This window comes from Streptopelia decaocto (assembly GCF_964273445.1).
Source record: "Streptopelia decaocto genome assembly, chromosome: Z".
Taxonomy (NCBI): Eukaryota; Metazoa; Chordata; class Aves; order Columbiformes; family Columbidae; genus Streptopelia; species Streptopelia decaocto.
Genome location: NC_138657.1, coordinates 81720618 through 81746733, shown reverse-complemented (window position 1 = coordinate 81746733; position 26116 = coordinate 81720618). Strand labels below are relative to the sequence as shown.

The following is a 26116-nucleotide window of genomic DNA, read 5'->3' as shown; positions in this document are numbered from 1 at the left end:
CGCCCAACACCAGCACTCACCCGTCTGTTCGCAGCGGAGCCCACGGCGGTTCTGCCGCTCCAGGCGCGGTGAGTCAGGTGGAGCCAGGACAGGGGTCTCAGAGTCAGCTTGGGTGGAGAAGACCCTCAAGATCATGCGGTCCAGATGTTAATTTCACACTGGCACTGCCCCATGTCCCTGAGAAGCTCATCTCTGTGTCTGTCCAGCCCCTCCAGGGATGGGGACTCCTCCACTCCCCTGGGCAGCCTGTTCTTATGCCCAACAACACTTTCTGGGAATAAATGTTTCCTAACATTCAATATTCAAGCCTCCCCTGGCACAGCTCGAGGCCATTTCCTCTTGTTCTGTCACTTATTACTTGGGAGAAAAACTCCCTGCCCTGCTCCAACCTCCCAGCCCCACAGCCCCACTTCTCGGGGGCGAACACCCAGGCAAGTGACAATTTCAACTCACTCGTCACCCAGGTTGCTCTCCTGGGGACAGATTTTCACCTTTGGATGCCTAAAGACAGAGAGGGATTATCCAGGTGTAACTGTTGGGGTGTAAAACCCCCCAGAGAGGCTGAACTCCAGTGGGTGCCGCTTGCAGGGGGCACAGCGAGCTGTGCTCCCCCGGCACCCAACGGGGGGAGAACACCCTTCTCCTGGCACACACGAGGAACCCGACTCACCCCCAGTGCCCATCTCAGCAAAATCCAGCAGGATTTGCCCCCAGAACCAGGAGAGAACTGAACCCAAAGAGATCAACACAGACTCTGCCAGCACAGGGAGGGGCAGGAAACTGAACCCGCGCTAACGAGGTGCTGATCGGCAGCAGGTGTGGGGGCACAGCCCGCACTGCGGGAGGAAACAGGTGGTGTCAGCCCATGGGGCCCCTCGACACCCCCAAAACCCTCCGTGTGTTCCCCCTGCACCTTCTGCCCCAGCTGTGGGCGAGGAATTCAAGCCATCACAGGCACATCCGCCTCGCATGGGGAGCACTGGGGTTTGTGGATTTGGACCAGGTCTAAAAACCTGCCTTGCATTTTCCTGCTGAATTTGTGCTCATCAGTAAGTGCCTGCCAAGGTTATTCAGTCTGCGCGCCCTGGCCTGGCTGAGCAGCATCCTTTACGAGACTGCACGGAGATGGATCGACCCCGAGCTGTACGGCCGGTTACCCCCGGGCGCGGGGCCGCGTGGGAGCAGCTGCCGCTGACACCCGCGCCCCAAAGGGTCGGGGGCCGCAGCCTGGGGAGGCAGCGCAGGAGCTGCCACTGCCCTTGTCCCCCCAGGAGGGGACGGTGCCCGCCATTGTATCGCTCACGGGGCAGGAAAAGGGGCCACATGTCACCGGGGTGGGCACAGGGACATCCCGCTGCATCGAGCAGCACAGGGTGGAGCTGTGACAGGTGTGACAGGTGTGACCAGACCCGCGATGCAGAGCTGGAAGTCAAACCTGTCTCATTGCCTTGATGTCAAAGCACATTGTGCACAAAGTCCTGAAGAGCGGCATTACCTCCTGCTGATTTATGGCGCGGTTTCCCGGGGCTCTCGGAAATGCACGTGAAGACACATTTAACTCCCCAGTGGCGAGGAAAAGCCGACCCAGCGGCGGGGAGCGGAAGGGCCGGGAGCATCACCGCGGCTCGCACGGCGCAGCGCCGGCAAAGCCACGGCAAACGGCAGCCTCTGCCAAAGCCTCCGCAGGGCCGCGGCGCCTCTGCAGAGCCAGGAGGGCTCGGGGGGTCAGCGGGGACGGGGCGGGTGTGACGTTGTGGTCCCCCCATGGGGACAGGGCGGTGAGCCGCGGGCTGGTTTTCCTCCCCGGGAGCTGCAGTGCAGAACGCAGAGACCCCGTCATCCTTCTCCTGTCGCTCTAAGGACAATCCGTAAGGCGTGACCATCACCCGCCGCCATCTCCGCCGCGGCGAGCGAGCGCGCGGCTGCCGTGGGGCCAGCGCCGCTGCCTCCTCACAGCCAACTCCCACAAGCACTTTTATCACAGAGTTATTAGGCCATTATGGTCTACGATTGTCTTTTACTGCCTTTGATTTCTTCTGTTGTCAGGCGTGAGGAAAGTGATGTGTAATATGATCCAAAGTGTTCTTGTTTGTTTTAATCTACTGTTTTAATATATTATGGCTTCCTGCCATTATGCTTTCTCCGATGGGCCCTGGAGTCTCTCGCAGAGGTTTTATATGTGCAGAGGCTGAAAGGCATTTTTCCAGCGGGACATCTTGCGGTGGGCAGAGCGAATCCCGTGTTTTCTGCTCCGTGTGCTGACACCGGCTGCTTCCGCCGGCCGCCCCACCGAGCCCAGCACTGCTGGGTTCATCCTCCAGGGTGTTTGGCTTCAGCTTCTCTGTGCCACATGTGCTAAAATAAAACAACCATAGAATCATGGAATGCTTTGGGTTGGAAGGGACCTTAGGGATCATCTGGTCTTTTAATACCCATGACAAAACTGAGGTTTCTTTAAGGCATTTGGTCCCCTCGCCTCAGGACACAGTCCAGCCTGGACCCGAGCGCGGGAGTCACAGCCCGGCCCTGGGAAAGCCACCGAAATGCCACCCCGCGCCACCCCTCAGCTTTCTGTCACCGCCACGAAACGGCCCCGGTGCCTCCTCCAGATGTGCCCCGGTGCCTCATCCAGATGTGCCCCGGTGCCTCCTCCAGATGTGCCCCGGTGCCTCCTCCAGATGTGCCCCTGCTCAGTGCCCGGGAACCGCGTTCCCCAGGGGTCCCGGCAGTGAGGAGGAAGCGGCCGGGGCTGCACCGTCGGCGCGGTGGCTTCCACGGCGCTCCCGCCCAGCGGCAGCGGGGCCGCGTGTCCCCGGTGCAGGTGGCACGGAGACGCGGGCGGCCATGCTTTGGCACAAACGGCTGAAGAGGCCGCTCTGCTTTCATTTGCAGCGCTGGCCACCCAGCAAAGTTAAATGAAGCAGCGTAAATTTAATTAATGGCAGAATGTGGCTCAGTGTCGAGCGAGGGATATGAAGAGAATGAGCGTGAAAATGAATTCTTCTGTGATTTCATTAACCCCAAGGTTGCAAATCGGTGCTGAGGTCAGATTGAAGATAACGAGCCCACGGTGCCTTTTCGGCGGTGCCGGTGCCGCGGCTGCACTGCGCGTGGCACACATGCTGGCCCGGAGGACGTGGCGCTGGCCCGGGGGACGCGGCGCTGGCCCGAGGAACACGCGCTGGCCTGAGGGACACAGCACTGTCCTGGGGGACGCGGTGCTGGCCTGGGGGACGTGGCGCTGGCCTGGGGGACACAGCACTGTCCTGGGGGACGCGGTGCTGGCCCGGGGGATGTGGCGCTGGCCTGGGGGACACGGCGCTCCGGGTGCAGGTCCCGTCCCCCCGACCCATGCCAAGCCACAGGGCCCCAGAAAGGCACCTGGAAAAAACAACAGCAACTTTTCATGGCACAAGCAAGCAGAAGCGTTGTTTTCCTCCTTTATTGAATTTTGGCAAATAATATGTGTGGGGGGTTTACATCAATAGCTATAAATAAAAATCTGAAAGCAATGTAATACTCGTCATTAAGATAAAGGACATCTATTGGCACAAATCATTGAGTAAAAACCCTTTAATGATAAAATAACATTCACTCTTTAGCTACTTTATTGTCTGAAAAACTCAGCTTACACGCGGTTCAACATATCACCTTCCACAGAGTTAAAAAATGACATAAAATGACATAATAAAATATACCTTAAATTTCATAATACAAGTACCTTGGCAAATTTCAGCAAGCTGGACCATCTACTGCTGGCCACAGCAGTGACCGTCATTGCCACCGTCTCACGCGCCCGCGTGGCCTTTGGGCTGAGCGGCACGGGTGCCACCGACACCACGTGTCAGTGTCACCAACACCACGTGTCGGCGTCACCACCACCGCGTGTCGGTGTCACCACCGGGCTCTGCTCGCCCAGTGAGGCTTCCGAAACAATACTGAGTCTGCTTATTGCGGAAGAACATATAAAGCTTTCTGGAAGATTAAACACTATTACAATCATTAACTGTCTTACAAAAAAACCCAGACTATTTAAAATCCTCATATCCGTTACGGTCTTTGGCAGATAAATAAGAAAACAAAAATAAACAGACTATATTACAAAGCTTTCATTTTCACAATCTACTGTATAAGGCCAAATAAACCCATGTTTCTTTGCACTAATGAAAGCACATCTCTAATATACCCTTAATGACAGACAATATAAACACTACCGACGTTGCCTCAGCTGCCCGGTCAGCAGCGGCGGCTGCGGCTCCGCCGTCCCCAGGCCGCGCTCCCACGGCCACAACGCGCGCTCGGCGGCCGCTTTGGCTTTATGGCCGGGGCGCTCGGGGCCGCGGCAAAGCCTGAGGCCCAGGGATTAAAGACCATTTGCAGTGACACAGGGACAAATGAAAGGGGTATAAAGCACGTTAATCCGTCTGGCCCCGGCGCTGCCATAAAGCCAAAGCAAGTCCTGCGCTGCGAAGAAACGCGGAGCTGGCTCCGTGTGTGCAGGGACCGAGCGGGACCCGATCGGCGGGGCCAGGCTTCTCCTAAACAACAGTTCAGTTAGACTGGAACCCCATCTGGGCCTGTGTTTAAACACGGAGAGACGAGAACCGATCTAAATACCAGTTCCCACCGGTACCGGCCTGCGGGAGGCGGAACCGCGCGCTGCCGCGGCCGCTGACAGACAACAGGCTCATGCACAAACAAACGCCAGCGAACCAAAAGGCCCGTTCTCAAACCCAAAACCAGAAGTTGCCATTAAGAACCACGATGCATCACACTGCCAAGGGTTTGCCTCATGCATACAAATGGTAGCGCCGACTGGCAGTTGCTAATTATAATACTACACCGTCACACAGAACAATTAGCTGTTCAGACCAAGTAGCACAAATGTAGAAAATAATACTTTTTTCTTTTTTTTCTTTTTTTTTTCTTTTTTTTTCCAACAGAGCAAATGAACACAGATTGTTTCTTCAGCAAAATAGGAAACTGTAAACTTTGGGCTCATTCTGCAACTTTTCCCCAATCCTTACTAAACAAAAGTCCCAACGGGAAGAAAGACTGACGTACATCTTTAAGCGCACCTTTTCCATCTATTACAAAAGCACAACCTAAAACGTATAAAGCTTTTTATTTCTTTTAAATCACAGTTACCAAAAAGAAACAGTGAATAATTTATTACATACGCTATAATAACATTACTCTAAACAACTATTCTCTATGAGGTATATCTGAGAAAATTCGGTAAGGGATTGCACGGTCTGCGTTGCCAACATGCCCAGTTTTATATTAAAGCTTTGGAACCGGGGAGAAAGGGAAGGAGGAGAGAGGGGAGGAAGAGCAGATGAGGAGGAGGAGGAGGAGAGCCTTTGGTATATCAGGAGTTCTGTGCCTTGCAGGGCTGCGTTGCAAAGCACCACAGTACAAAACGCCGCCGGCACGGCGCGGCGGCCCAGGTGAGGCTGAGGTATCCACAGGAAGAAGTCATAAAAAGCACAGAGAGGTCTAGACTGGCAAAGTCGCTGCTTTGGTTCAAGCAAGGCACTCGTCCCGCGGCGGTGGCGCAGATGGGGCCGCGGGACCCTGCCAGCGGGGACACGGCTCCCCGCGGGGACACGCCGGCTCCTCCACGCCCAGAAGGCATCCTGAGAATTATTATAGCTTTTTACTGAAGGAATATATATATCTAGGTATAAAAAGCACACTTGTCAAGTCCCTATCTTTTCCAATACAGACTTAAACCCAAGGAGAAATACAAACGAAAGGCAGCGTAGAACCGCAGCGGAGCGTTTGCGTGGAGCTGCTGGCGCCGCTGTTCCCGGGGACAGGCCCGTTAAATGCCGGTGTTGCAGGCTTTATAAACCGGCTTCTCGGCTCAGCGCCAAGCGCACCTGAAACCTGAACCGGGCTTTTCTTCCCGTCTCACAGCTGCCCGCAGCCGTGCTGCGTGTTCTGCCGCGGGACTAAAGAAGAGCTGAGCTCAGCATGGGCCAGGCCTGGGAAGGCGCAGGAGGGGCAGCAGGGGTGCCCGGGGGTTCAGGAGGATAAACGGGATAACAGGGGCTAAAGGACACAAACGCTACAGGGCACCACTAGTTCCCCAAGACGACCAACCAACTCTTGAGTCATCACTAAGGAGCATGACAGTAACGGAGCCCAGCGTCAGTTTCATCAGCAGCTCGAGAAAAACAAATAACCGACTTTTGAATGAAAACTGCCATTGCAAACACCACCAAAATGCTGGGGAAGCGGCCGGGGGCCCGAGCGGCCCCCGCTCGACACAAACGCTCCATCGGGTCTGTGTGGGGAGGGACGCGAGAGGGGACACAGAATGTCACCGGGACTGGCAGAGGGGACAGGGCGTGAATGTCACCGGGACTGGCAGAGGGGACACAGGGTGAATGTCACCGGGACTGGCAGAGGGGACACAGAATGTCACTGGGACTGGCAGAGGGGACACAGGGTGAATGTCACCGGGACTGGCAGAGGGGACAGGGCGTGAATGTCACCGGGACTGGCAGAGGGGACAGGGGGTGAATGTCACCGGGACTGGCAGAGGGGACACAGAATGTCACCGGGACTGGCAGAAGGGACAGGGCATGAATGTCACCGGGACTGGCAGAGGGGACAGGGTGTGAATGTCACCGGGACTGGCAGAGGGGACAGGGGGTGAATGTCACCGGGACTGGCAGAGGGGACACAGAATGTCACCGGGACTGGCAGAGGGGACAGGGCGTGAATGTCACCGGGACTGGCAGAGGGGACACGGGGTGAATGTCACCGGGACTGGCAGAGGGGACAGGGGGTGAATGTCACCGGGACTGGCAGAGGGGACACAGAATGTCACCGGGACTGGCAGAGGGGACAGGGCGTGAATGTCACCGGGACTGGCAGAGGGGACACGGGGTGAATGTCACCGGGACTGGCAGAGGGGACAGGGCGTGAATGTCACCGGGACTGGCAGAGGGGACACGGGGTGAATGTCACCGGGACTGGCAGAGGGGACAGGGGGTGAATGTCACCGGGACTGGCGGCTCCACGGTGGGTGTCTCGGGGTCTGTCTGGGGACAGGACGGGACTGGAAACGAGCACAAGCAAGATGCAGACCGCACAGAGAAAGAACTCTTTGGTATCTTTGGTATCATCGAGACGATTAAAATCAGCAATGGGAAGGTCAGTGAGGTAGCCTCTTTGGTTCTCACTAGAAATACAAAGGTTTTTTCTTTTTTTTCCTTTTTTCCCTTTTTTTACACACAGTCCATCCTCGGAAGCAGCTCGTGTCCTGGAAGGGTTTCTCTCTTTTTGCTTCGTATGCATTACTTTTTCCCAGCTTAAGTTTCCAGAAGCCACGAAGTTCAGGCAAAGTACCCCAGCGTCTCTTTCCCTGTTGTTCCTGAGCGCAGTTTTGGGTTGAACACTCATTGCTTGTCCGCAAAGTTCACTCCGTTGTTCCAACAGAAAATCAGCTTCAGTGCTTTAAAGGTAATTCTAAATAAAACTAAAAACTATACAAGAGCATCCTTGGATTACCATGAATAAGTTAAATAAATAAGTTATATTATGACGGCTTCACGTGCCGTAATAAAGGTACGCCTATCTGATCAGATGGGAAGAGATTAACTTAAATAATTTAAACTTTGCTATTTAAACAATTAAAATTAATTAAAATAAGAAATTCAAACTAGACTCCAGTTTGATGTAGCTCGTTATTGTTCTCCCGTCCGTACGAGAACCGGCTGCTCTGTGAAGCAATGCTCATTGCAAGGGTACGGACTAACACAGGCTTCACATCTCTGATGTGCTACAACAGGAAAACGGATAAATAAGCAAAATTAATTCCAAATTAATTCATAAATTATTGAATTAAATAGTTACAAACAACTAACACTGGAGCCTGATCCTTCAGTCTGTACTCAGGCAGAACTCCCATTGAATTTGAAAGCTAAAACGAAACTCAGTGGGATTCAGACTAAGCAGATTTCAGGACCTGCTCTAGGACTAAATTAAATAAATGACATCATTGATAGATAATACGTTGGGTTAAAACCCACAGGTGTCTGGAAAACAAAAATAAAACCACTTTAAGCTTTGCCTTTTAAAAAGTTTAAACCATAAAAATCCCCTTAATAAGTATAAAGGAGGCCGAATATAAAGTTTGCCCATGTCTGAACTACGTATGTGCAGTGCCAAGCGGAGCCCCCGCTGGTGCCCGAGCGGCTCGTGCGGCACGGGGGCCCCGGCCCCGCTCCGCGCTCGCTGGTTCGGCCCGTTCCGCGTCTTCGGGCTCCGCTGCAGGCCGGGGTCCAGAGCCGAGCTTCTCCAGCGCAGGGCGCCCGCCCTGCTCCCGCGGGGCCGATCGCTGCCCGGGCGGCTCGAGAGCTGAGCCAGCCCGGCTGTGCCCGGGTGCTGACTCCGGGCACGCGCTGCAGGAGATGCTGGGAGACTGTCGGTACATAGTCTTTGGTAGCAGAGTAGATAAAAGGAACGGGGTACGTTACACGGCTCTATAGATTCATAAATATATGGGATATAAACGATATAAACGTAACATATCTGAGTTTTTTAGTATGGGCAGAATACAGCATGTATTCTGCTCATACCCGTACATACAAATATATCTACGCACAGTGTATGCTACGGACACTGCTCTGCCGAGAGCTGCTACACAGAACCCGACGAGCTGGCAGGGCCGGGGAAGACACGACACGGGGCCGTGAGAGGCAGGGATAAAAAATGCAGCGGTGTTTTCAGGTGGAAAAGCCTTTCTGGCAGCTTTGGTCCAGGTCTGACCACGGGCTTGCTTTGGGGCATTTTGGGATGGCACAGCCCTGCCCGGAGGTCTCTGTGGCAGGGTGCTGTGCTGCCCAGAGCAGGCGTGTGCTGTCAGCCTCGCTGCCAGCATCCCTGGTTTGCTTTCCCAAAACCCTCCCTGTCCCGAGCAGACAAGGCTTTTTGATGTTCTTTAAGTGTAAGCATTGGAAAATGACTGCAGCAATTTCACAAAGCAGTTAAAAAGAAGCCCTCGGTTAAAGGTCGAGATGCAAGCAGAATGCTTCCACCGCGCTCCAGCTCTGAAGATAAATTTGGACCTGGGTCTACGTGTCACGACTTGGATCCTCGTGCCTTGGATGGTCACGACTCGGATGAACCAACACACCGTGTGTAGTGCGTCCAAGCGCCCCCGTGCCGCACGGCGCCCGGCCGCTGTGCTCGGTGGGGCTGAGCGCGGTGACCGCGTGTCGGCGCGCACAGTGGCGCAGGTGGGGACACACGCTGCAAGTTTTATCCCTGGGGAACAGAAGGAAGGGTGCAGATCACTCAACCCGTTTCACGTATAGAATGACGGGCGTTCAAAGCTCTAGACATACGAGAGACCGACTCTACCTGACACAACAAGTCATACGAGCCGACAGGTTTTCCCTGCGTGGCTCTGGAGAGGGGACACGTACCAGCGGAGTGTCCCAGCATCTCGCACTTGGAGCCCATGCAGCTCTCGGAGAGATCCCGTGTGAGGCAGGGAGAGGAAAAACATCAGTGGACCCACCCTCGTGGTCACGCAAAGAAACAGAAGTGGTTACCTGTACACAGATAATGGCGCTACACACACTTAGTCGTGCAAGAGGAGAGAATGAACCGGCACAATGAGAATCCTCATCTTTGGTATTGTAGCTGTTGAGGTCTTGGTTGCTCTGTTCCTTGTTCTTTTGAAAAAACTGCATAGGCACAAATTAAAGACAATCTTCAACGTTAAGATGACTGAGTTGTCAAACGAAGCAGCAATCGTCCTGGCTTTGCTTTGTTCTCCTTATTTCCAACCCTCTCTTTGAGATCTGCTTCCTAAACTGTCCGAGACGTCTGTCAAAACACAGTGTGTTACTCGTTTGCTTCCTGACGCGCTTCCTTGGTTTGGTTTTCATTATTTATTTAGTTTCATTTCATTTTTAAATGGAACAGTTTGTTGCAGAAGAAGTAGGTGCAGAAATCGTTTCTTTGGTTTCGATTAAGCAGTACATATAAAAAGTCTCAAGTGTCTCTGGAGCCGCGGCGGCGCTCGGCTCGCTGCCGGGACGCGCGGAGCACCACGGCCGTGCCGGGGCACCGGCGGGCGATGGGGAGCGCGGGGCTCGCGAGGCCGCCCATCGCCAAACCCGCACCAGCGACCAACAGAGAATGGCGAGTTATAAACATCTTTGGCTTGCAGAAATCCTGTCTCTTTGGTGTGCTGAGCTCCCGCCAGCTGGGGCAGCGGGGGCTGAAGGAACTGAGGGATGCCATAGGGCTGCATGGCGGACTGAAGTCACCTGCGGCACATCTGAAATGGTCAGTAGCATCTGTAGGGCTTGTTTCTGGGTTTTTTCCTGCTTGAAAGTACCATAAAATACCAAAAAAAACCAAAAACAAAAATGCACCAAACAAGTTTTAGTAATAAGGACATTGCTGAGAAGAAACTGCATACCTGGTAACTAAAACGGCCACGTTAATGACCTAAAAAAATGTTCCCAAACGTTGTGTTTGCTGTGTGTAGTGTGGCAGTTGAACTGGCCTCCTGAGTGCGCGCCTGCCCTGGGCGCAGACACAGAGTTGTGACGAACCGCAGCTGCGCTGGGGCTGCGTGGCGCGGGCGCCCTGCCCTGGGCGCAGACACAGAGTTGTGACGAACCGCAGCTGCGCTGGGGCTGCGTGGCGCGGGCGCCCTGCCCTGGGCGCAGACACAGAGTTGTGACGAACCGCAGCTGTGCTGGGGCTGCGTGGCGCGGGCGCCCTGCCCTGGGTGCAGACACAGAGTTGTGACGAACCGCAGCTGTGCTGGGGCTGCGTGGCGCGGGCGCCCTGCCCTGGGTGCAGACACAGAGTTGTGACGAACCGCAGCTGCGCTGGGGCTGCGTGGCGCGGGCGCCCTGCTCTGGGCGCAGACACAGAGTTGTGACGAACCGCAGCTGCGCTGGGGCTGCGTGGCGCGGGCGCCCCTGCCCCGTGGCGCGGGCGCCCCTGCCCGGCGCCGCCGGGCCGACCCCGCCGACCGCTGCGGCCGCTGCCTTGTGCTTGGTACTCTGAGCTCCAGCGAACCGAAGGCTTCTGACCCAGGTCAAACTGTACTCGCTGACTAAATCAATCAAACTGAACAAAAAGAAATAAACTTGGCCTTTTTCTTTTGCTTAAAACACTTAACAAAACCATGCCTGAGTTTTCCATGTGGGTTCTTGGGTTCTTTAGCGTCTACGTGTCAGACTTTGTGCTCCGTTCTCGCGTGGCCGTGCAGCGGCCGCCCCGCCGGCCGGGCTCTTTGGGTCAGGAGAAACTTGCCTCACCGACGGCTCCCGACGTTCCAGACCTGTCCTGAGCATAGTATTGTATAGAAAGAGGTTAATTTTCCACTTGCGCCTGCTGAGAGTGCCCGGGAGCCGTGCGGGTGTCCCCTGTCACAGCTGGGCTGGGCTTGCTGTCCAGGAGGATTGTGCTTTAAGTCACCGGTGCAGGGACCCGCCACGCAGCCGCTCTCTCCGCTGCGCCGTGCCGTGCCACGCTGTGCCACACCGCGCTGTGCCACGCTGCACCACGCCATGCAGTGCCACACTGTGCTGGGCCACACTGCATGGTGCCGTGCAGTGCCACACTGTGCTGGGCCACACTGCATGGTGCCGTGCAGTGCCACACTGCGCTGTGCCACGCTGCACCATGCCGTGCAGTGCCACACTGTGCTGGGCCACACTGCATGGTGCCGTGCAGTGCCACACCGCGCTGTGCCACGCTGCACCACGCCGTGCCGTGCCACACCGCGCTGTGCCACACCACACTGCACCGTGCCATGCCACACCACGCTGTGCCATGCCGCACCATGCCATGCCGTGCCACACCGCGCTGTGCCACACTGCATGGTGCCGTGCAGTGCCACACCGCGCTGTGCCACGCCGCACCATGCCGTGCCGTGCCACACTGCACCACACCGTGCCGTGCCACACCACGCTGTGCCACACTGCGCCATGCCATGCCGTGCCGTGCCACACCGCGCTGTGCCACGCCGCACCACGCCGTGCAGTGCCACACCGCGCTGTGCCATGCCGCACCACGCCGTGCCGTGCCACACCACGCTGTGCCACACTGCGCCATGCCGGCCGCCCCGTCAGGCTTTGGTGCAGGTGCTGGGGGCCGAGGAGGAGCCCCCGGAGCTCAGGTCGTCCTGCCACTTCTCCAGGCTGCGCCGGCGGGCGTTCATGAAGAAGTTGCTGACGGTGGTGAGCTCCAGGCCCAGCTGCTGGGAGATGGTGATCTGCATTTCCTTGGAGGGACGCTTGTTCTCCTTGAAGATGGCGAAAAGCGTTCTGCGCTGGAGGTCCGTGAAAACCAGGCGCGATTTCTTCTGCGAGTTGTTCCGCTCTTTGTTCGGCTCTTGCTCTTTGCGTTTGCAGGCTGGGGAAGGGAAGGGAGACAGAGAAAACGAGTGTCAGGATGCGTGTGCTGCCCACAGACCCCGCAGACCCCGCAGAGCCCACCGGACACCAGCTGTGACCCCCCCCAGCACTGCGGAGCAGCACCGAGGAGCAGCACCAAGAAGCAAACACTGAGGAGCAGCACCGAGGAGCAAACACCGAGGAGCAAACGCCGAGCAGCCAGCACGCAGGACCAGAGGGCTCTCAAAAGAACCTCACATCCCAAACACCTTTGCACTTTCAGAAATCACTCTGGCCGGGCGCTGAGCTCCAGGCACTCCGAGCACTCCTCCCCAGCCCTCAAATCCACTTGTTGCTTCTGGGCAGCGTAGGACACTGAGATTTTCCACACTTCTATAAAGCGCCCATCTGAGAAATGCTTCACTTGTCTGTCACGGCAGCGTTAGGATTAAAAATTCAGCTTATCTGATGTCAGGCTACAGGGCAGAAAGCAAAGCGCATCCCTTTTTCCCCCTGCAGTAGCTAAGACAAAGATTAATTCTTCATGTGCTGCAGCATACCACTCCAGATTGCTATTTTTCACCAGAACTCCACCCCGGGTAACGGACAGGACAGCCGAGCACGGCGGGAACACAACTGGAAACTGCTGCTCACGCATTTCGAATAAACCTTGTACCCACATCATTCGGGGACAGCCAGCCTTTCTTCGGTGCCCTCCAGCCATGGCACGGCGAGGCGCAAAGCCGACCAAGCCATCGAGAACCCTGGCCCCTATATACTTGAATTTACCAGCATTGGGTTGACAGCAAGCATTTTGCAGCTGCTTCCAGGAGGAAAAAATACTCTAAAATACCCTGGATTGCAAATCTCTTTTAAGACAGGCGAATGTCTTTCATCTGAGGTGAAATCTCCCCTTCCTCCTCGGATCCTCCTTATCGCCCTAAAGCCTGACCCTGTGCTTTCCCAGGCCAGGCTCAGCCAGACCGGGCTCACTCCAGCCCATGGGCCACGAGGGTTTGGGAGGGACGGGCTCGGACACACGGACACACGGACACACGGACACACGACCAGAACCGCCCGTCAGAGCTCAGGCGGGCGGGCAGCAGCGCCGGCCATCGCTGCGCCAAGCCCTGCTAATGGATCCTAAAAATAATCAGCATTAATAGCTGAGCTGTATTTATTAGCACAGAGAGAACATCAAGTGCTGAAACCAATACCGCTACCGTAGCACACCCAGATTTAAAAATAGCCTGATAAGGCTGTCTACACAGGGTAGAAAGATAAAAAAATCCATATGTTGACATGGTTGGGTAATGTGCTGGGACAAAATAAGTAGAGCGAATTGATAAGTGGAGAGGTTTTTAAGCAGCCCTATTAAATAATTCTGCAGGTCTAGAATGGGAAATGAGAACCTGGCGAAAGAAAGCACAACTCAGACTGTGGAAATGTGTGTAATTAACCGATGGGCAGGACCGCACGCGTGGCAGGGGTGTGTGCTGGGACAGCATCGCCCCGACGGCATCACCAGGACAGCATCACCCCGACGGCATCACCAGGACAGCGTCACCCCGACGGCATCACCAGGACAGCGTCACCCCGACGGCATCGCCCCGACGGCATCACCAGGACAGCATCACCCCGACGGCATCGCCCCGACGGCATCACCCCAATGGCATCGCCAGGACAGCATCGCCCCGACGGCATCACCAGGACAGCATCACCCCGACGGCATCGCCCTGACGGCATCGCCCCGACGGCATCGCCCCGACGGCATCGCCCTGATGGCATCGCCAGGACAGCATGCCCCCCACAGCATCGCCCCAACGGCATCACCCCGATGGCATCGCCCAGAGAGCATCGCCCAGAGAGCATCGCCAGGATGGCATCACCTGGACAGCATCACCCGGACGGCATCACCCGGCTTTTCTGCGGGAAATACCTTGGTGGAGCGGCTGATCCCGAGCCCCCTGGGTCCCCTCTCCCTGCGGGGCAGGAGCAGGGCCGGGCTGGGACGCGTTTGGGACGTGACACCGTGCCGGGAACGCAGGCGACCGGACCCACGCTGGGGACGGGACGAGCGGCCGTGCTGCAGCTTCTAATCGGTTCCGGGACACCGCGAAGGTTCTAGTGTTTCCTAACATCACTAATTTATGTGCAGAGATATGCTGTGTTTTACAGTTATTGGTATCTTATAATAAATAATGCAAAGGTATGTGCTTTTCAATGCATTCAGTAAATACTTTCCTTGAACTGTTAGGTTTGCTCTTGAAAAGGCACCACGGAGGCAAATGTTGTTCCTTGACATGCATTTATCAGAAGAGAAAAATGGAGCGAGCACTCTAATAAAATAAAGTTCTTACCCAGGAAACCTACCTACAGAAAGAGAAACGCTCTAACCGCGCGGAGGGGAAGCGGCCATCTTGATTCTAAGAACAATTTGATTTATTAACTGCCGTTAATGCTGAACACATCCTATGGAATAAAACGGACAACCAGCAAGAATTGACAGCCACGACCGTGCAAAAAAATACAGTCTTCCCTTCTACTCTGCACTAAAGACACTTCACGCAGAAACAATGCAGAAAGAGCTCAGAAACAGGCTCGGTGCTGCCTCAGCCCATGGTGAACTCTCCATCCATTCTGCACGCCGGGTTCGGCACGCGCTGCCGGGCGCTGGGACACGTCCGACCCGCTTTCCTTGTCAACTTCGCATGCTCCGCAGTTCAGCCAATTTTATTTTTGTCGCCAAGTATCATTAAATTGAATATTCCTACTAATAATTAATTTGCCTTTTTTTCTGGGGGAAAAAAGCAGCGATGGAGCACCTTGCCGCTTCTCAGGTTCTCTAACAGACAGGCACTGGCTTTGTGATGTTTTGACTCTGGTGGTAAAAGTGCCTTTGGACTTACGAAACAAACGGCGGGACTCAAGAAGGAGCCAAGCACAGAACCATATTCCCTTAATCCAGCAGTGAATAATGTCCGTCTGTCATTCGCCAGGATAAGCCGTGAATATTGATCTCTCGAATGTGGTTTCGTGCGGGTGTAGTACAAAGTCAACTAAACCCAGTTATCTGTCTGATGGAACTAAAAAATGTTCGTCAATTTGATTTCGGAGAGAACTCAATGTGAAGGAAATTTAATTATGCTAGTAATACTGAACACAATGAAATGACCATCAAAACGTTTTCCAAAGGTTTAAAATGTTTCTCTTTTGCTGTGATTCACTTAAAGCAACCCCTTGTATATCTGTGTTACTACAATCTCTTAAAAACAAGGCCTTAAAAATCAATTTGATTACCTCTCTGAATTAAGTATGCACAAATGAAAGCAACCGAGATCAATACAAATTAGGTTAAGTACTCCGCTGTGTACAAAATCATTATGTAACAAGAAACAATTTGAATGAAGATGCAAATAACCACATTGTCGGGTGCGCAGGCACCGTGCCGTCACCTGCCGGTGCCCCTGCTGCCGGCACACAGAACGCACGGTGTCCCGGATCCTCTGGCCGCGTCCATCTCGGCACCGGAGCCTGCCTGTGCTTGAGCAGCGCAGCACAGGCTCAGTGCTGCTCTTCCATCTACAGGTGCAGGTCCCTGTCCCAAACCAGCCCAGGTCCCTGTCCCAGCCCAGCCCAGGCCCCTGTCCCAGCCCAGCCCAGCTCCCTGTCCCAGCCCAGCCCAGGCCCCTGTCCCCAGAGCAGCCCTCCCACAGCAGCGAGGCGCTCACGGCACCGCGATTCCTGTCTGCAGACACAGGGTTCCTGCAACGCTCCAGGAAACAAGCACAACTCCTGCTTCCCGCGGGATGGGTTTTCATGGCACTCAACCCGCTTTCTCTCTCGGTGCTGTCACGGAGGGAACGCCTCCCTCTCTCTAGGTCCTGCATCCTCCAGCGGTTTGAGAAGAAAAGATGAATGGGTCTGGGGACTCGGTTCTTTGCTGTTTCTTCCTGGCACGTAGCCTGTCTCAGGCTATTTGTGTCAAACCCCTTATAAATCTGCTGGGTGGCTGAAAGGGGGCTGTAAATTCCGCGGGGCAGGGGCTGCGCCTCCCGGGCAGCGCTGCGACACCCAGCTCCGCACAGGACCACCGACAGCGGCCTCTGAGCACCGCTGGAATATACTTCCATCATTAATACCAAATAATAAATAATGGATGGGAAAGGGCCAATTTACTGCACTCCAGGGCGAGAAGGCGCGGGGGGTGGTGAGCGGGGGCCGTTTCCCTGCGAGCTCAGTGTGCGCCGGAGCAGCTCCGCAGGGCAGCCCCGACACCCACATCCAGCTCCGCACAAACACGCTTTTCCGCAGCTGCAAAAGGAACAGCCCCCATTTCCCACAGATGTCTGTGCCGGCATCGATCGGGAGGCCAGCAGCTCTCCCTCCAACAGCTGGGGTGTACGAGCCGTCCCTCCCGCGGGACCCCGGCCCCCCCGGCCTTGCCGCGGTGCCCAAACGCACCAGTGCTGGTTCGGAGCACCAGCTGCTTTTGGAAGCTCGGGCTGACAGGAACGGTAGAAGCAGCAGCGTCTAAACTCCACCACCGGCTGTGACGAGCGGTGTCACCCCGGCAGCACAGCCCCGCGCAGCCCAGCGCTCGGACCTCTGCCCAGCCCCAGCAAAACGCCGCATCCTTCACACGGCACTTCCAGCACCCGGGAGATCGATGCCTCCTCTCCTTCTGAAGATTCTCCCTTTCGAATCTCCAGATAGTTTCCAGCTGAATTACAACACTTGTGGGTAACCGGGATTTATGTTCCACTGGTGGGATCATGCGGCCGGCACCAGAGCCCCGCACCGCGTGCTCTGCCGGTGGCAGCAGCAAGCGACGCGCCGGCACGTCCCCTGGCACAGCCGGGACCTCCCCGGGCACACGGGGCAGAGAGGACGGGGATTTAAAGCTGGGGTAGGTGAACAAGCACTGAGCAGGAGTCTGAGATCTCAGAGTGGATTAGAGTGTGAAACATCTCGCCTTGTTTCCTGCTGATGGCACCCAGCGGCTCCCCCGCGCCTGTGTCGCACTGACACCCCCACACTGACAACCAGAGCCGGGAGCGGGTCCCACAGGTCCTGCTGCAGGGACAGCGTGGATCCAGTGTCCCTGCCGTGTGCCCCAGTGCCAGCGCGTTTTCAGAAGTTCTGACTCTCGGGAGAACGCAGGAAACGATTATTTCCTGTTAATGGCTGTTGCTGATGGGGTGGAATTCTGAAGAGCAGGGGAGGACAGGAGCAAAGCCCTGACGACTCATCCGGCTCCAGCGCCAGGGCTGCGCGGCCGTGCCCCGCCGGACACCTCTGCTGAGGCACACGGGCAGGGGACACCAAAACGCTGCCTCTTGGCAGGGTCCGGGCAAGACGGAGGAGAAAATTGGCACAAAAGGTGCCAGAAAGGCAGAGGAAAAGCTTTGGGAGCTCCTTCCCTATCCGTGCCAGGCTCTGACGCCGGTCCCGAGCAGCAGGAGCCGGAGGAAGGGTGCTCGCGTCCCCGCGCTGGCCTCACCGGTGCGGGCACGACACGCACCCGACGGCAAGCGGAGAAGAAGGCGCGTGGGCAGCTGTGCAGGAAGGCTTCCTCGTGCTCCACCTGCGCCTCCCTCACTGCGCGCTGCCTGCCAAAGCTTAATGCCTCGCGCAGGCCCCCGTCTTAAATGCCCATTATGACAAGATGAGATCTGCTGGAAAATCACCACTCCTCATAAATACGTTTCCTGCTTACTTAGAGATATTTTGGTCCCAGAGACAATTTGCGTTTTGGGAAACTGCCAGCCTCTATCGCTTGTCTAATAATTCCTTTGTGCGGCATTTACCCGTGGTCTGAGTCCCTTTTCTTTTTCCACAATGGAGTAGTTTGATTTTATAGCTCAAAAACCCCAAACAACCCCAAAACACTCCCATTTCTTTTTTGATTGCATTTCTATCTGCCATCAGTGAGTTGTCTTGTTGATCTTATCACTGAACCCATTTGAGATTAGTCTATTTTGTATGATTTCTATGTACAAAAATCCTCTATAAATCAGAGCGCCTTTTATGCAAAAGTCGGCAAGATTGATGTAGCTGGATACAAAATCTTTTACCTTGGAAAAAAGAGATGTATTACCTGTCCCATTGGACATAATGCTTTCTCTGCATATTCATCTTCAAAGTATGACGGGGCTTTTTCTAGAGAAGACCAGAGACAAGACAGCAGTCTTAAATACAAACAGATTGCGATCAGAAGAAAGGGAGTCGTTTTTTCTGCTGTGTCCAGCAGGGATAAGATGAGAAGCAAAGGATTTAAAAGACAAAAAGGGAGATTAAGGCTAGTCATTAAGGATTTTTTGTACCTGTAAGCCCTGGAAGAGATTGCCTAGGTAGCCTGAGGAGCCCCCATCACCGCTGCTTCCTGCACGAGGGGCAGCGTGCCCGACAGTGATGCCTGAGCCCTGTTCAGCCCCGCTTGGCAGAGCCCGTTCCCCTGACGGCGCGCAGGGAGCTGCTCTGTGCCCAGCACCCCGGTGGGTCAGCGGTGAGACTCGTCATCTCCCACGAACCGCTGATTGGGAGGGATGAAACAGCCAGCGCGACTGCCGGACCGCGGGAACGTCCAGGGCAGGACTCTGAACAACACAGGGGAGGAGCGCGGAGCTGGGCGACCCGCGCCTCGCGCACAGCAGAGCGGCGCAAAGCTTGAGCCCAAGTGCCTCTAGAAAGACAGAGGGGAGAAACAGCATCAGTCCCAGGAAGACAATCCTTTTGGCAAAAATGTTCTTTCCTTTATGAATTCCTCACCATGAATAAATTCTGTCAGTTTTCAAACGCAGAGGAATATGTGAGTTTGGGTATTCCAGTTCAAAAGGAAAAAGGGATGCTGGAAAAACTCCAATCAAGAAACAGCAAAGACAGATTGGAAAAGCTCAGAGTGAGCACCACAGGCTGACAGACTAATTGTTTCTTAAAAACAGTAGAGGGGAAAAGAAAAAAGACAGAAATGCATTTAATGACAAATGTGGTCAGGTTTGTCTTTATCAACCAATCAGGAAACTGATAAAAACTGGTTGCTTAACAAAAATAGTATTCAAATTTCTGCAGGGCAGAAACGTCTTCAGAAATAATGTGGAACAAAAAGATAGGGCAGGATATTATTTCAGAAAGTTGGTACATAAGAAATATAATTTATCACCCAGCACCACAATTTACCGCATGGATTGTTCAAACATAACCACTAATCTATATCTGAAGAGAGCACTAATATTTCAAGCCACTAAGCACCTTTCAAAGAATCTTAATGTACCTGTATATTTAGTTCAACACTAAGAAATAGTTTTATATATAGATAACGCACTTCAGACAGATGTTATTAAGCCTTAATTTTCAGCTGTAGCTACAGACAACAAAGCTGTCCCAAAATGCGGAGACAGAAACATTAGGAACGGCACAAAGAGGCAGAGGACAGACGGACAACAACAGTCCAGCTGCACACAGCTGCGGCCGGGTCAGTGCAGCAGTGGGATGGGGACCCCCCGCTCCTCTGCCATCGACCCCCAGGTGGGGACAGCCCGCAGCAGGGCCTGCCCCACTGCTGTCCCCATGCTGCACCGTGCCCCCCTGCTGTCCCCATGCCGCCCCGTGCCCCTCTGCTGTCCCCCTGCTGTCCCCATGCCGCCCCGTGCCCCTCTGCTGTCCCCCTGCTGTCCCCATGCTGCCCCGTGCCCCTCTGCTGTCCCCCTGCTGTCCCCATGCTGCCCCGTGCCCCTCTGCTGTCCCCCTGCTGTCCCCATGCCGCCCCGTGCCCCTCTGCTGTCCCCCTGCTGTCCCCATGCCGCCCCGTGCCCCTCTGCTGTCCCCCTGCTGTCCCCCTGCTGCCCCGTGCCCCTCTGCCCCCGTCCTCGTGCGCCCGCCCCCCCGCTCTCCCCGCTCTCCCGCTGCCGCTGTCCGTGGTGCTGCCGGTGCCGCCGCTCCCGGCCGTTCCCGCGGCTCCGGCACGGGGGTTCGGCCGGGCCCCCTCCCGCCAGGCCCCGCTCCGGGCTCGGCGGGGACACAGCCCCGGCGGGGACACAACTTTGGGCACAGAGCAACGGGGCCGGCCCTGCCGCCCCCCCCCCAACCTGCTTCCATCTAAGGGACAGAAACGCGGCGAGGTGAGCGCGACTGCTTCGCACAAATGGATCATCGATAAGTGTTTCGGTACAAAAAAAAAGTTTAATCATCAATAACGCGATTGAGCAACGGGAAAATGCCAACAGCGGTGGGAGCGTTCTGCTGATCGGCCCAAAACCCGGGGAAGGCACCGGCAGGGTACGGGCTGGCCCGGCCGTGCCCTGTCCCCTGTCCTGCTCACTGACCCTGGCGCGACTGTCACCGCGGCTGCGGCGGTTCGGCGGGTTCCACGGGACGGGGACAGCGAGCGCTCGGCTCTGCCCCGGTCGGGACAGCGGGACCACCACCGCACACCGGCACCTCGGACCCGTCCGAGCCCGCTGGCCTGCGGGGCGACACGGCACGGAGCTCCTTCAGCGGCCTGCTCCCGTGTTCACCCACCGGGGAAGCGCTGACAACGCCCCGAGGTCCCGCGCTCTGCAGCAACCCGGCCGGGCTCCGAGCTCGGCCTGAGCCGCAGCTGGACCTGCCCGCTGCCCGCACCGCCCGGCGAACGGGGGCTCACCCGGGACAGCGGGGCTCGCACACTCAGGGACCGCCCAGCGGGGCCGCGGCTTCACCCGGACGCCCGGCAAACCCGACGTTTTACCCTGGGAGCCCCAAAGCACGCACCGAACTGCTCGTTCACACCAGGAGCCGCCCGCAGCTCCCTCCCTGCCCGCTCAGAAACGGCCGAGCACCGCCCAGCGCTTAGGGGGCTTTTAAAGAACCTTAAGAAGAGATAATAAGCACAGAAAATAGAATAGAATTATATATCTTCTATAATATTAAGAAATACTAAGCACACCCCACTGCCACAGCTCCCACAGGGAGAGGGGGGATTCCCCTCAAAGGACAGCCCATTTTCGGCCGTTTGATTAAAAACCCAAACAAACAAAGCCCAAACAAAACACGGGAGCACGGGGCAAAGGCTAGTGTTTTTCAGAAATCTCAAATACTTGCAGTTTGTTCCCCTTGCTCAGAGGGATTTAAGCAGGCGAGTAAAGAGGAGGCAGGAAGCACAGAGGCAATGAGGCTGCATATTCACACGTGGTAATCATAATAACAAAAATCGATTTCCCAAAGGGAATGGTAATTTGCAAAGGTCTTTCCCGCTCCAGCTTCCGCTCCACAGGAAACCCATGCCCACTTTGCCACTGAGCTCTCTCCAAACTTTACTCCTGGATGCAAAGGCATTCAGGGGGAACTGCGAAAGTGGAGATCTAGAATTATATATGCATATATACGTGTACGGCAGAAATTCAGAAATCGCATTTACACACCCAGGAAGCGGTCACCCAGCAGATGCGCAGACGCGATTTCTGACTTTCTGCCCTATATGCAGGGCTCCGTGGGGAACCCCCCACTCAGGACTGGTGCTGGGAAGGAAAAGCACCAGCAGCATTACTGGAAATGAGCCGGCTCAGGTTCCAGATCAATGAAAACTGGGTCCACACGTTTATGCTCCTGTTGCCAGCATTAATGCTCTTTTAATCTTCTAAACATTATCTGCATCGATTTCCCTCTAGATACACGTTTGTTTGAGAAGGCGACATCACCGTATGCTCCAGCAAAACAGAAAAAACCCACAACCTTTCCGTTCCTCTGATGCTCCTATTGCAGACAAACCTCGGGACCTTCATTTGGTTGATAATACTGGACAGCCAGGAGGCGCTGGGAAGGACGAGAGGAGTTTGCAGTGGCTGTTAGAGCCCCCCTGTCCCCCTGGCCACCCCTCCGCGTGTGCCAGCAGCATGGGCCTTCGGGAGAGCCCACCGGTACCTGCTCCTGATAATCAGCAACGGGCGGGGATCAACCCGCCCGGGCTAAAATCAACCGAAATAAAAGAACGACGGACTCGCCAGAACCAACATCCCCAGGTTTCTAAACTGCACTCGTGGACATGTCGCTGTCACAGCAGAGCCAAGCAGGACATGGGCACACAGCACCGCGGTCTGTCCGTCTGCCCACGCGTGTCTGGCCGTGCCACATCCCGCCCATTTACCACGGATCCATATCCCCCAGATGAGCGGTTTCCACGAAGGGCAAGAAGGACACATGACAGCGTATGTTCCGCAGCAGGCGCTGCCCCGAGCCCCGCGGTGCCGTGGGACCGGGCCGAGCAGGCGGCTCTGCCCCCGGGCGGCCGCAGCAGGGCCGGCGGCTGCAGGTGCGCGTCCGCCCGGCACGGGAAGGGGTTTCGCCGGGTCTCCCCCCGCTCAATGCGGGGCGGGCGCTGCCGGGGGTCGCTGCCCCCCCGCCCCGAACCCGCAGAACAATGGGGGCTGCGGCGCCCCGCGACCGCGCCAGGGGGCGCCCGCGCGCCCTCCGCGGGACAATGCGGCCGATCCGCGGGGCTGCGCGCCCCCCGAGCCGCTCCGCGCCCCCCGAGCCCGCTCAGCCCGCTCCGCCCGCCCCGCCAGCGCCGGGGACGCGGTCCCCCCGCCCGGGAGCGCTCAGGCTCTCCCGGGGCGCCGGGGGCGTTGGGAGAGGCGCGAGGGATGCTCGCTGAGAGCGCGCAGAGGTGCGGGAGGCGCGGAGCGGTGCGGAAGGCGCGCAGGACGCCCTCCAGCATCCGGCCGGGGACAGCTGCCCCGGCCCCGCCGCCCGGCAGCGGCCGCGGGGCTCTCCAGGCCGGCGCCCGCAGCAGGGAGCGCTCCTCCGCCAGCCCGGAGCCCCCCGAGTCCCGCCGGCTCCGGGCCGGGCTGCGCAGATGCCGGCGCTGGGGGAGGCGGGGGACAGGCGGGCCCCGAGCCCTTGGCCCCGCGCCCGGCAGCTGAGAGCGGCCAGGGCGAAGCGGGCAGGCCCCCACGCCGGGCCGGTTCCTCCGGGCCAGCGCTCGGCTCCCGGAGGGTCGCGCTCCGCTCCCCGCCAGCCTCCCGCGGGGCGCCGGCCCGCACCTACCTGCCAGCCGCAGGGCCGACATCCTCTGGAACTCCGGCTCCTGCAGCCACTTCCACATCCTCCGGAAGGTCTCCCGGCCAGACTTGAGTTTACTCCAAGGCTTAGGGTTGCGCAGCAAGTCCGAGAGGGTCCCCTGAGAGCGACACAGCACCCGCTGGGCGAAGATGGCCTGCGGGATGCTGTAGCGCTTCAGCTCCGCCGTGATCCTTTGTGCCACTTCTTTGGTGTTGATCTCCTCCAGCTGCCCCGAGCTGCTCACCTGCGAGCCGGAGGAGGAGGAGGGCGGCCGCTCCCGGCCGGCGGGCAGGGCGGGCCCGTGGGGCGGCGGGTGGCCCGGGTGCGCGGGGTGGTGCATGCCGTTCAGATGGGGCATCATGGCGGGGGGCGTCCCCAGCCCCCGGGACAGGTGCTGCTCCCCCCGGGCCAGCATGGCCGCGTGGGCGTCGAAGTTGGGGCTCAGCATCTTGTCGTGGCCGGGCGGCCCGTAGCCGTGGAGGCCCTGCTGGGCGTTGTGGAGGGGGCCCAGCCCGTTGCCCAGCGGCGAGAGGCTCTGCCCCATGCCCGGCATCTCCTTGTAGGGCCCGTAGAGGTTGTTGACGGCGGGCAGCCCGCGCTCGTCCCGCATGAGGGCGAAGCTGCCGCTGACGTTGCCCGAGAGGCGCTGGTGGTGGGCGTGCGGGTGGGCGTGCGGGTGGTGGAACTTGTCGGAGACGGTGGAGATGGGCGGCAGGGGCTGGAGTGGCGTCAGGGTGGTGTAGGTGCTGCTCATGCCCATGCCGGGCGGCGAGGACTCGCAGGGCATGCTCATGGCGTGGTGCAGCGGGATGGAGAGCTCGGGCCGGTACTCGGCGGCGCCGTCCAGCAGCGAGGCCATGCTGGATACCATGGCCGGCCGGGCGGCGGCGGGGGCCAGCTCCTGGTGCGGCGGGGGCACCCGGAGCGGCCCGGCGCCGCGCCCGCCGTGGTGGGGGCTGGGGCTGCCCATCAGCTCCGGCTCATGGCCCGCCGCCCCGTGCAGGCTGCCCAGCGGCTCCATCGCCATCTCGGGGTTCATGGCGCAGGCACCCGGCTCCCCGGCGAGGCATCGACGGCCGCCGCGGCGGCTCCTCAGTCACTCATGGGGGCGGCGGCCGCGCCGGGGCAGCGCCCCGGGCCGCCCGCTCCGCCGGCCCCGCGGGCAGCGGGCAGCGGCGGCTCAGCCGGGCCCGCGCCGGCCCCGCGCCATGTCCTCCGCTCGCCGCCGCCGCCGCCGTCTGCGGGCGGCCGGAGCTGTCCAGGGCGCCCCGCCTGGCCGCGCCCGCGGGGCCGGGCCTGCGCCACTGACAGGCGGCGCGGCCGCGCGGGCCCCGGCGCGAGGCGGGCCCGCCAATGGCGGCGCGGCGGCGGGCGGGGAGGCGGCGGGAGGGGCGGCGCGGACGGGCCCTTAAAGACGCCGCGGCGCTTTGTAGCGTGTGCGGGGTGGCGGTGCCGGGAGCCGGGGCCGCACGGAGCCGTCCCGCACCCCGTCCCGCACCCCGTCCCGCACCCCGTCCCGCACCCCGTCCCGCACCCCGTCCCGCACCCCGTCCCGCAGCGCCGCGGCGGGGCTCCGCGCCACTGACAGCGCGGCGGCGGCTCGGCCCCGGCCCGCAGCCCCCGGTCCTCCCAGCCCTTCGCGCTCCTCGCGTCCCCGCAGGTGCCGCATTCCAGCCCCCGCAGCGCCCTCACAGCCCGTTCACACCCCAATCACACCCCCGCTCCCCCGGACGGGGCCGCGCCGAGTCCCGGCAGGTGCCGGTGTCGGTGCCGCCGCCCGGCTGCCCGCGGTGCGGCTCAACGGGCCGGCGGCGCAGCTGTCGCCTTTGTGCGGGGGCGGCGACGGGGCCAGGAGCCGTGACCCATTTCTCGCGCTCGCCTGCCGGAGGGCGAGCGGGGGGCCCGGCCACACCGCCCTCCGCCCGCGGGGAGCCCGGAGCGCGGGGCTCGGCCCCAGGCGGCAGCGGGGACACCGCACCCGGCGGAGCAGCGTGAGGGGTGCGGGCAGAGCCCCCCGCCCGGCCCCGCAGCCTCCTCACTGACGGCACCCGCGCTCTCTGCCTCCCCGTTTGCTGTTTTAAACCAAGGTGCAGTGTTGATCTGTGCTATTAGTTGCATTAAAGAAAGTACGGCTTAGTAAAAATGTATCATGAACATACAGTAGTGATCGAACTGGTACTGTCACAAAATAAGTCTGTGTCCCCGTGTCAGTCTGCTTCCACACAACTGTGAGATTCCCTTCACTAATGCACACACACACACACGCCTCTCCCCTTTCTGTGGATCAGTGGGCTCCCCAGCCCCCCAAGCGCTGCAGGGAAGGGGCAGCCGCTGCACAGCTCCACTGCGGGAGGCCGAGCAGCACAAACCGCCATCAACACAGCCAGCGGGTTAGAACCACTCTCCGTTTGCCCTTGCCAAAACCATCTGGCGTGCGATTGCAGGACCATCGATCCGGAGCTGGGAGCTGCCATCCCCGTGCCGACCCCGCGCTGCTGGCAGCCAGCCTGGCTCAGCGCTGCGCCCGCCTCACGGCTCCGAGCGCTCGTCCCTGGGGTACCCTGCTGTGCATGGGGAGCCCCTGCTGTCCTGCCCTGGGGGTGCGCTGGAAGGGGCAGTCGCAGTGGGGAGCAGCCTGCGGGGTCCCGGAGGTGCCTTGAGTGGGGCCATGGCCTTGGCACATGGTGCGGTGTGCG

At 58.3% G+C, this 26116-nt stretch overlaps 1 protein-coding gene across 1 annotated transcript; it reads right to left on the bottom strand.

The window, feature by feature from the left end:
• Window positions 1-12115: 12115 nt before the first annotated feature.
• Window positions 12116-24507, bottom strand: ONECUT2 (one cut homeobox 2; the record flags this gene model as incomplete). Its single annotated transcript, XM_082075014.1, has 2 exons — window positions 23406-24507; window positions 12116-12402 (listed from the first exon to the last, which is right to left on the bottom strand). Exons 1-2 carry the CDS (start codon window positions 24457-24459, stop codon window positions 12116-12118), a joined length of 1341 nt encoding a protein of 446 aa, XP_081931140.1. The 5' UTR covers window positions 24460-24507.
• Window positions 24508-26116: the final 1609 nt, after the last annotated feature.